The sequence below is a fragment of the Parus major genome, chromosome 17 (genome assembly GCF_001522545.3).
Source record: "Parus major isolate Abel chromosome 17, Parus_major1.1, whole genome shotgun sequence".
NCBI classification, from domain to species: Eukaryota; Metazoa; Chordata; class Aves; order Passeriformes; family Paridae; genus Parus; species Parus major.
Window position 1 is genome coordinate 4093239 of NC_031785.1, and position 10189 is coordinate 4103427.

Below are 10189 nucleotides of genomic sequence, written 5' to 3' on the forward strand. Positions count from 1 at the left end.
AAGAAGGATTAACTCCCAGTGTGATACCAGTGTGAGCAGCAGATCTTAAATGCTGGCAGAAGCTCCTCATGAGAAAAATGACACTTTAGTGTCTGTTAATTCTCAGCTACAAGAGCAAGTATCACAATCCTTTAAAAAAAAACAAAAAAAAAGGATAATCAGGAACCCTCAGTCTCTGCAGGAATGTTGCTCTCCCTCTGGAGATGAGGATCCTTGAACAGCCAGAGTGTTCACCTCCAAATGGTGAAGCAGTTGACACCTTCCAACTATTTACTTGTTTAAAGTATTTCGAAAAACTGGGGCAAAAACTTGTTGAGGTAAATTCCAGTTCTGTGGGATTTGTTCTTTGAACGCTTCAGCTGGTGTTTCAAAACAGACTGGGCCTCGTAGGAGATGTCTTAGTTTGAGGAGGCAACTCTGATAATGGCAAAATAACACAAGGGTCAGGCAGCAGGCACTCATTCCTTGCTCCCCTTCCCCATGAGGTGACAGCAAGGTTTGATGAGGACAATGTGTGGGACGATGCCCTGAAGTGCAGCTGCAGCCCTGCAGCAGCAGGACCAGCCCTGCACAAGTCTGAGGTGTAGAAAGATTCCTGGAGCAGCCAGACCCACTCAGGTCAGCAGCAGGGGTTAAATGTTACTGAGTGAGGTGGGCTCTGCTATTCTGGTTAAAAATGCACTTAGGGACAAGTGCTGGTTTACACAAAAATGAAATCCCAATTCCTCTGTACTGCTGTGAACAGGTCAGGGTGAAGAGTGAAAGCTTTTTGCTAAAGGATCTCCACTGGCAGACAAAGACAACATTGTTGGCTTTAGAATTCCGTTTTCCCAGAAGTCTGAAACCAGGTTAAATAAACTGGCAATGGCAGACTGAGTATCTACTGCCTTAAAAGACAGGGAAAATAAACTAATAATAATATAATATAATATAATATAATAATAAATTAATGCTGCAATGTTAATGTGAGGTGTGCTAGAGCTTCTCCATGGCAAAGCATTAACATTCTGGCCAGGGTAATTCAAGAGAACTGCCACAAATGATGAGCAAAAACCAATCTAATCTAAACAAAGGTTATTGTGTGAACCTTTGGGTCATCCAGACTTAAACATTTCAGTAGATCAGGATATTTTTATGGTGTCTAAGCCATGGCCAAAGAAATGTTCTTTGACTTTTTCTGAAAGCACTGGGGCAGGGTTCTGCAGGGCTCCCTCCCCTTCTCCATAGGCAGAATTTCTAGACTGGAACATTTACTGATGAGCTGGTCACAGCTGCCAGGGCAAGGACTTGCAGCTTCCATTTCAAATGCCTTCTCAATCACCACAAATAAACCTCTACTCAGCTCATATGGAAAGGGATGTTCTGTTCCCCCAGGCCTCATCAGCACTAGGAAGTTTTGTCCCAGGTACCAGAGCTGGCCCCAAACTCCACACACGTTGGGTATCAAGGTTACTCCTTGTTTTACTGGATACCACCACAAGCTACATTTCCCTTCTCTGAAGACACACTGATGTAATTTCAATTTTCAATGCACATCAATAAAAAACTAAATGTTTCTTTAATACAATTATGGTATCACTTCCAAGGATATTTACAAACAAGGCTAGTTATTTTACAGATGAATGTGCTTCTGCTGTTTCTAGGCTACTACAATAATGCTCTTTTCAGTCAATGCATGATCATGCTTAATGCATGAGACACTGAGCAGAAGGACAACTGACTTCTTTAGTGTTTGCTGAAAAAAATTTGCTTCTATTAAAGGTGAAGGAACATTGACAAAATATGCATAGTCATTGAATCGAGGAAACAAGCACCAATCTCACATGCACTGGTGGGAGACTGACACTGTCAGCACAATTCCATGATTTCTCAACAGCTGTAGAGCACTTCCCACACAGTGAAAGTGTCAGGAATAGCAGACAGGGTGACACCTCTGCGATTGGTACTCTGCAGAATGGAAATACACAAACTCAGGATTATTTGATGGCATGGATTGAAGTTAACAAGACAAACTGTACCAAGTAACCACACACATTTGGGAGGTATTATTCCTCTAACACTGCATAGGAGGTTGAAAAGGATTCTGCTCTCTGTAGGAACAGATGGCATAAAAAGATTGTTTTTCTAATGGGACAATTAGAAGGCAAAATAAACTTCTGGGCTCAGCCACTTGAGATAGAGAGGGACTTTCTACAAGAGCCTGGAGTGACAGGACAAGGGGGAATAGCTTCAAAAGGGTTAGATGGAATATCAGAAAGAAATCCTTCCCTGTGAGGGTGGGGAAACACTGGCACAGGTTGCCCAGAGAAGATGTGGCTGTCTCATCCCTGGAAGTGTCCAAGGCCAGGTTGGACATGGTTTGGAGCAACTTGGGATAGTGGAACATGTCCCTGCCCATGGCAGGGGTGGAATGAGAGGAGCTTTATGGTCCCTTCCAACCATTCTGGGATACACCAAGAGCTTCACCAGCCTCCTTGGCCCTCCCTAGAGCATGTCAGCCATGGTGGGGTTGGGTTTGGGGTGTCCTGTTCGTTTTGGGCTTTTTACTGAGCTATTAGGAAAGGAAAAACTGTCAGCTGGGAATGATTATTTGTGTGTCAGATTTGTGTAAAACTCAACTGCTATATGAGGGAGACTCTCAGTTTAATTGACAGTAGTGTTAATTGATACTGCTTTTGGTAACTAAGTTTCTCTGGAAAAGAGGATTCCTCTTGGTAGAGGGTTAAGTGAAACTGAAGGCATACACATTGGAAAGTGCTGGAAAGGAGTTAGAATTTAGTTCAGAAAAAGAAAGTGGGGCAAGACACTTAAGAGCATTGGAAATTTTATATATATATGTATATATATTAATGTTTAAGCTAAGTGCTATTAGTTTAGTTATTATTGTATTGAAAAGTTATCCTTACTGATCCCTATTTGACCCAGGCAGCCAATATCACCCTTCTCACTTAAACACTGTTCCACTTCTGAGGCAGTTACTCTTCTAGACTTTCAGTGAAATTCATGTAATGGCCAAATTCTTTCATATGGCTCTAACTGGCATCTGTTTCTCTGGGCAAGGAGCTGGAACCATGGATTGTTTGGAGAGTTCCATGTTCTGCAGCAAATGCCAGGGTGGTAAAAAGCAAAGGCGAGCACTGCAAGCTGGAGCCTTCTCTACCCACCAAGACCATTCAAGAGGCAGCTCCACTGTTCCCATCCCAGCTTTTGGGAACTGACACCAGTGTCAGGCAGAAAGCACAATTCCCACTGTGCTCAACCCTCCAGTTCCTTGTCAGTGTCCAGCTGCTGAGACTTCCATGGCTGCACTTCCAAACAGCTTTAAACTGGCTGGAATACAGGTGTATTCCTGTTTCTGGAGCATGGAATGGGCTCTGGATTTCAGGAGGTTGTAGAACCTGTGATGTTCTATGTACAGGGCTGTGGACAAGGTGTTCCCCCTCCAGCAGTCTGTTCCTGTCTCTGTATCCTCCCAGGCTGAAAGGAGATTATGCAGTAGAGAAAATACTTTCAGTCTTAACACAGCTTTTCTCTAGAACACAGGAGAATCACAGAAGGTGCAAGGTCCCTGCAATAATCTCTTGATCCATTCAGGATCTGCAAATAAGAAAACAGTAAGTTGTTTATTAAAGCTGGAGGCACAAGATGAACAGAGGAATGACACCTGAGATGCACAAACTCAACAGGAATCCTGGACAGTTTGTATATATTCACATGCAGGAGTGACTGAGAATTCAGTGAAATCCAGCTCTGTTTCTGCTCTGAAATTTCAAGTAATGCCAGTTTAAGTTCTACCTCAGCAGGGGACAAAATTAAGGTTAAACATTCCATGCTTTATCCTTACGTGCTCATAGCTATATAGGAAAAAAATTTAAAGGATCACCATGGCACAACTGCAGTGTTCTCATTTTCTAAACTGAAATTAGATTCCTCACATAACACAGTTCTGTTTCTTTATCCCACCTGCAGAACTGGATGTGATATATTCAACTTGAATATAAAACTAACTGCTGGAGCACTCCAGCACAGATTATGTGCTTACCCACATTTCATTAAAATGTGGGATTTATACCTCAATTTCTGCAATTATTAATTTGTAATTAGCACGTCACTAATGCCCAGACAACATCAGGACACTGTGAAATGCAGAGCTTCACATGGGAACCACCTAAAAGAGTAAAGTCAGTGAAACTAATTCAAGCCATTTTGTAAATCAAAGTTAAAAAAAAATAAAAGTGTCCCTTTTGACCCCAGGAACATTTTACCTTCTGGGGTTGGGTGCCGAGCGATGCTGTCGTGAAGCAAACACCTCCTGTACACAAAACTCTGGCAGGACTGGTAGGTTAGAAAGCACCTGTGAAAGGATAAACAATTTTATCAAGAGGTTTGGGGTTTATTGTTTTATTTCCTGCTCCCATGCCCTGACTGGAGGCTGGGTTCTGTTGACAATTTGCTTTCTGAGAGAAAAGGCAGCAATGAACCACATTAAATATGAAAATTAATAATTTATTAATTCAGGTAAATGAAACTTCCCAATTATGCCAAATTGCATATGGACACAAAAATGAAAGGTCAAAAATCATTGGTCATATATCATTGACAAAAAAAATTCTAGCAGACAGCAAAGGAGTTGAAAAGCTTGACATCCTGCTACACAGGGAAGAACCAGTGTCCTTAAGGCCATGACTATTTACCCAAACTAGCACAGAAAACCTGCTAGGCACAGCTTCTCTGTGACAAACTAGTGACTTACCACAGCTCCAGGGACAGTCTCCATGTAACTCCACACTAGTACAGAAAGATTTCATTTTCTAAATGTTCCAGAATTTGTCTGATGTCTCAATGTGCCTGTTCTCAATCATTTCTTGTTAAACTGCTCTTGTTTTCAAATGCTAAAGGAGCTTGAACAAACCCTCCTTAAAGTGATGTTCCAAAGAATGACTTGTCCTTGATTTTCCCTTGTCTGCCTTCTCCCTGACCTCCTATTCCCCTCAAAAAAAGATGCTCAAAAGCATTTTTTTATAAAATCACTGTCCTGCTAAGAGAACCAAATCAAACTTCCAGTGCCCTGGCTCTTACTGAAGAGGACAGAAAAAACTGCAGCATGGATGTTTCATGCCTTTTCACTCCAATGCTAACAAGTGGTGTAGTGAGCTTCTAAAGTAAGCTTGAATTATCCAGAGGAGAAGACAAGCTCTGGATGATTCAGGCCATTACCTGAGCCAGATGTGGCCATTGGAGCAGACAGCCTGTTTGCGGTCAGTGAAGGGCAGGATCTCTTTGCACAATCTGCAGTGCTCAGGGAAGGTCTGTTTGTTCATCTTCTTCAGGATGTGCCCAATCAGCACCTGGAACACACAGGAGGCACTTGGTGAGACAGCCCAGGGTGGGAACACGTCACTGTGATTTCAGAGTGACACAGAATGAGCTGAATCCCAAAAAATCAAAGTGTAAGAAATACAATGTATCAGTAACCATTTATTCTCCTTTTGTTCTCCTAAAGATTTCTGTCCTACACTAAAGGGAAACACGCCTTAAAAACAGTAATCCCTTGCAAATTTTAAAAGTACTAATATCATACCACTGACCATAACAGCAATGCTTTCCCTCATGCCTATCAGTAGATGTGCTAAAAAAAATCCTGTTCAGAAATTACCTGGATGTCTTCAAGCAGTCATCTGGGAATACAGTGCTTATAGCAGAACATTTACATGATCAAATTTGTCTGTGACATTTCAATAGATACAAACCACATCCCAGGGATCTTTAAAGTGTGACAGCAAACTGAATAGATAAAATACAATTTAGAAATCGCTTTTCATCACTATAAAAAGGAAACAAGACTCTTCTAAGATAAGAAAAGCAATCTCTCAAACCTTCAATTCATAGTAATTGGATGCCAGAACAACCCAGCAGTTGTGCCAGAGCACTTTCCTAGTGAGTTACTGATGGCCATACTTGGCTGTGACACCAGCAGGGAGAACACCACACTACACCACTGATGGACATGTGCTTCCTTCCTCTGTCATTCTGGATGCAATATAAAGGTGGATTTCTAGAGTTTAGGTGATTTGAGGATTTGTGTATGAAAAGAACTGTTCTCTGCTCATACAAACAGGTGCAGAGACACCTGAACCATTCCTGTCATTGAGTTTTAAGAGCTGGGAGGCTGATGCAAAGTGCTCCCAACCACAGCTGTGTCCCCTCTGTATTCAGAGAACTTCAGGGCACTGTGCAGTCTTCACTGGCCACTGACTTCCTGCCACAAGTGCTTCCTCTGCACATTACAACAGTCAGGATTCTGTCCTTGCCATTATGGCTTTGACATTGGTAGGGACATTCCAAGTTTGGGAACCGTTCCTACCATGGCCAAGCATTCAGTTACACTCATTAATTGTAGCACAGTAAGTGCCAGTGTGCCTGAAAGTCCTGACCATGTGTGTTGTAATGAAGGCATTCAGTTAGCTTGGTTAATTCAATGTCCTGCATGAAGTTCTGAATCCCTGGGTTTAACTCATAAAACACATAAAACTCAGAAACTGATCTTTGCACTGAAGGCTCAGGGAGTAATTACAACACCTGATGGACCACCTGAAAAATAATTTCAGAAGAGAGACTTCTCTAGTTCTTAACATTAGAACCATAGTGATTGACTAGAGGAAATATATCTGAAGTTGAGTTGTATAAAGATGATGGATTAAATAAACTTAGTAATGAAAACAAACAGTTAGTTCATGTTCTAAACCCACTGACAGCAGCACAGTAACCCCAGTCCTCTCCCGTTCTGCAAAAACTTGGGCATCATTATTCTTTATTGTACCTGATCCAAATTTCAACATATGTATTCACATTCCCTCCTATTTCACAGTATCAAAGAAGGACATTTTAAGGTGAATGCTCTACAGGATCTGACTGGCAAGGATGACATGACCACAGCTCTCTTTCCCAGCCCAGCTGTACTTTCAGGACGGGGGAGAAGGAAGTGACAGTGACACAGAATCCCCCTAGAAGAGGTGCCACTTACTCGTGCTGTTCTGTCATCGTAGCCATCGTTGGACATTAAGAAGTCACAGACTCCTCTGGTGGGAATGCTGGTGTTCTCTGTAATCCACGTGTGCAGGTAAACTTCTCCCAACACCCGTTTCATGTGTTCCCGCGTCAAGTGCATTTCTACAGCCTCAATCTGTGCCTGTATTTCAAGAAGCTTTTCTACCATTGGCTCACGGCCTCCAGTGTCACTTGACTGATGGAGAGAATCCTCTGCATTGTCATCAATGTCCACACCTTTGCCTGTGTCCCCCAGGCTCTGCTTGCTGGCTTGTTTTGAAGTTCCTTCATCTTGATCATCTTCAGTGCTGCCCATGCCAGGGGAATCTGATATCAAGATTTTGGCATCCTCATGTGAAGGTCTCCACGTAACTTCTGAGGGCGCTTTCTGCATTGACTGGTACAAAATCCTCAAGAGAAACAACTTAAACCTCCAGAAGTAAGTGGAACCACAGCTCTCTATCTTTTTATCCAGTGCTTCCTGTAAAAACTGGGGAATGTGCTTATCCTTCAAGATTTTCCAGCGTACTAGATCTGTCAAGTCCACTTGCCGGAAAAGGTTCTGAACAGAGGATTCCAAGAGCTGTGCAGCTGCCTCCTCAAAAGTCTTGAGGGTGACAAACTGAACTTGGTAGTTTTTGTTGATCGGGTGCAGCCCGTTGGCCATGCCCTCCGTGGTGATGACTGCCAGGTACGCCCCGCATGGGCTGACAGCAATTCCATGAGTCCTGACACAGCCAAACACCTCTGAGAGCTTTATCAGCTGGTGCTCAAACTTTAAAGCAACGTCTGTGAATATGGGGATGAGCTGCCTGACCTTGCCATCACTGGAGCAGGTGTACACGGTGCCATTCTGCTTGTCTGCAGTCATGGAGACAATGGGCAAGGAGTGGAGCCCTGTCACGTGGGAATTGTGGACATTCAGCCCCGCTTTGGATATCAGCAGGAGGCACCAGAACACGTAAGGGCCTCTCGCAGCCACCACCAGGCTGCAGCTGCATTTCTGGTAGGGGTGGTAGAGAGGGATGCATTTGATGCTGTGCACGGGCAGCTGGTCCATCTCCTGCCACAAGACCACGGGCTGTCTCAGCGTGAAGTAGCCTTTGACTGCTTTGAGGTTGACGGGGATGATCTTCACCGGGCCGTACGCGCTCCCCACGATCAACCCGCTCATCTTCCGGTTGTTGTGCTCGTACTCCCACCATGACAACACGCTGGGGGAGCTTATTCCCGACTCGATGGTATTGCAAGAAGTGATGGACTCCTTCCCCAGAAAGGGCAGCTGGAACTGCCACACGGCGATATTGCCATTCTCAAAAAGTACCGCCAGGAGCACACTGCCCACATCCCGGCACTCGTTGTTGTGCTTGACCTGCTGGGTGGTGCAGATGCCCGACCACTCCATGCGCACCGGGGCCTGCATGCTGTGCCGCCGCTGGAATTCCGGGAAGTCTCCCAGCTCCCCGCAGGGAGTGTCAGCCTTACACAGTCTGTAGCTGGCCTCGAACAGCCGCTCACCGTACAGCTCGGTCAGGTCCACCAGCTGCACCCACTGCAGCCGGCTGAGGTTGGCGTGGATGGTCAGGCGGTTGTCCATGGTGAGGGCTGCCAGCAGGCACCTCCCGTTGGCATCACAGCCCAGAGGGGACCAGCTGGAATATTTGAACCCCCGCATAGGTGTCAAGGACTTCCCCTCAGGATTGAACACTCGGTCCAGCATAAACATCTGGCTGACGGTGGGATCCACTGAGCTGGCGAATTTCTCCTTACACTCAGCCACCTCCTTCTTTGGGCCAACCTAAGAGAGAACCAGAAGAACCTTTAGAACAACTCTACAGCTGGTTTTTTTAGGAAGACTTTCCTGGAATTAATTCTCTCTTGAAACAGAGCATCCCAAATCACAACCAACAAACACTACATTGATTAATTGATGTCACTCCTAAAGACTTCAGCTTCATTAATGCTCTAAATCTGCATAGCTTTGACTCTCGGCTACTGAATTTTTCAGACTGCTTAATCAAAGAGCCTGTTTTTATACTTCTGTTCTTTTAAAGATATCTATCATAATATATAGATACTCAATATTTCAACTCCATATTTTCAGCATTGTTTTGGAAGATAAAATCAGATTCTCAAAAACAAAAGTATTATTTAATAAGATAACCACCCCCATCTGCCATATTTGAATAAAGTTAGAGGTTCCCCTGAAGGCCAGAGAAATCCCTGCCGCAAAAATCCTTCAGCTTAGGTAGCAAAACAAAGGAAGATTCCTGCTTAAAACTGTATTGAAATAACTGTACTGGAGATCAAGTGATTCTCAGAAAAACTGCAGAACTTCAGAATCCCTGGACATTACTGGGATATGGTTTTCTCTCCCTTGTACTTTTAAAACGAGAGACCCTGCAGCAAGTTCTGGGCAGGGGTAGCTCCCCAAGATGGGGATCAGAATCCCGGGACGGGTCAGGCTGGAAGGGACCGCAGCAGGGGAGACTCCAGACTCTCTCTAGATTCCTCACAGGAAAGCTCATGTTCAGGTGCAGCTTCGTGTCTCCCAGTTTATGCCCGTTTATTTTGTCTTATTGCTTGGCACCGTCGTGAAAAGCCACAGAATCACTGAAGTTGGAAAAGCCTCTGAGATCATCGAGTCCAGCCTGTGACCGGTCCCCACCTCGTCACCCAGCCCAGGGCCCTGAGCGCCACTTCCAGTCCTTCCTTCAACACCTCCAGGAGCGGTGTTGGCTCCACCACCTCCCTAGGCCGACCATTCCCGAGTCTGATCACCCTTCCTGTGAGGAAATTCCTCCTGATGTCCAACCTGAACCTCCCCTGGCTCCCTTTTCTTGCCACCTCCCCCTTTAGACGTTTACACACATTGACGAGGCCGTGCCAGGCGCTCACCTTGAGCGTGCAGGCGGTGCCGGGCGCGGGCACGGCGGTGCGGTGGATGACCATGTCCTGCCCGCCGCTGTGCACGTCGCTGAGCTGCTCCAGCACGGCGATGCTGCGGGCCGTGCTCACCGACACCCGGTGGTCCTCGGACCAGGCCAGCGGCTCCAGCCCGCTGGCGCCGTGCTGCAGCCGCACTGCCGGCTCTCGCCTCACCGCCGTGAGCCGGAACCCGGCGCTCGCCGCCGCCGCCGCC

General features: G+C 45.4%; 2 protein-coding genes across 3 annotated transcripts in view; one reads left to right on the plus strand and one right to left on the minus strand.

Annotated features, from left to right (window-relative positions):
- The window catches only part of AK8 (adenylate kinase 8), a 71997-nt gene extending 64966 nt beyond the window's left edge, over positions 1-7031 (plus strand). The window contains exon 12 of the mRNA XM_015644981.3: positions 6869-7031. Coding sequence (XP_015500467.1) covers positions 6869-6986 — 118 coding nt within the window. The 3' untranslated portion in view covers positions 6987-7031. The remainder of the gene's footprint in view (positions 1-6868) is intronic.
- On the minus strand, positions 1444-10183 carry GTF3C4 (general transcription factor IIIC subunit 4). Of its 2 annotated transcripts, XR_004499648.1 has the most exons (6): positions 9946-10089; positions 7025-8845; positions 5218-5348; positions 4266-4354; positions 3165-3597; positions 1444-1947 (listed from the first exon to the last, which is right to left on the minus strand). XR_004499648.1 is itself a non-coding variant. In XM_015644979.2 (5 exons), exons 1-5 carry the CDS (start codon positions 9997-9999, stop codon positions 3533-3535), a joined length of 2160 nt encoding a protein of 719 aa, XP_015500465.1. In that variant the 5' UTR covers positions 10000-10183; the 3' UTR covers positions 1444-3532. The 2 variants fall into 2 exon arrangements, 1 of the variants encoding a protein (XP_015500465.1); XM_015644979.2 differs by having other exon boundaries at positions 1444-3597; positions 9946-10183.
- Between the last annotated feature and the right edge of the window lie 6 nt (positions 10184-10189).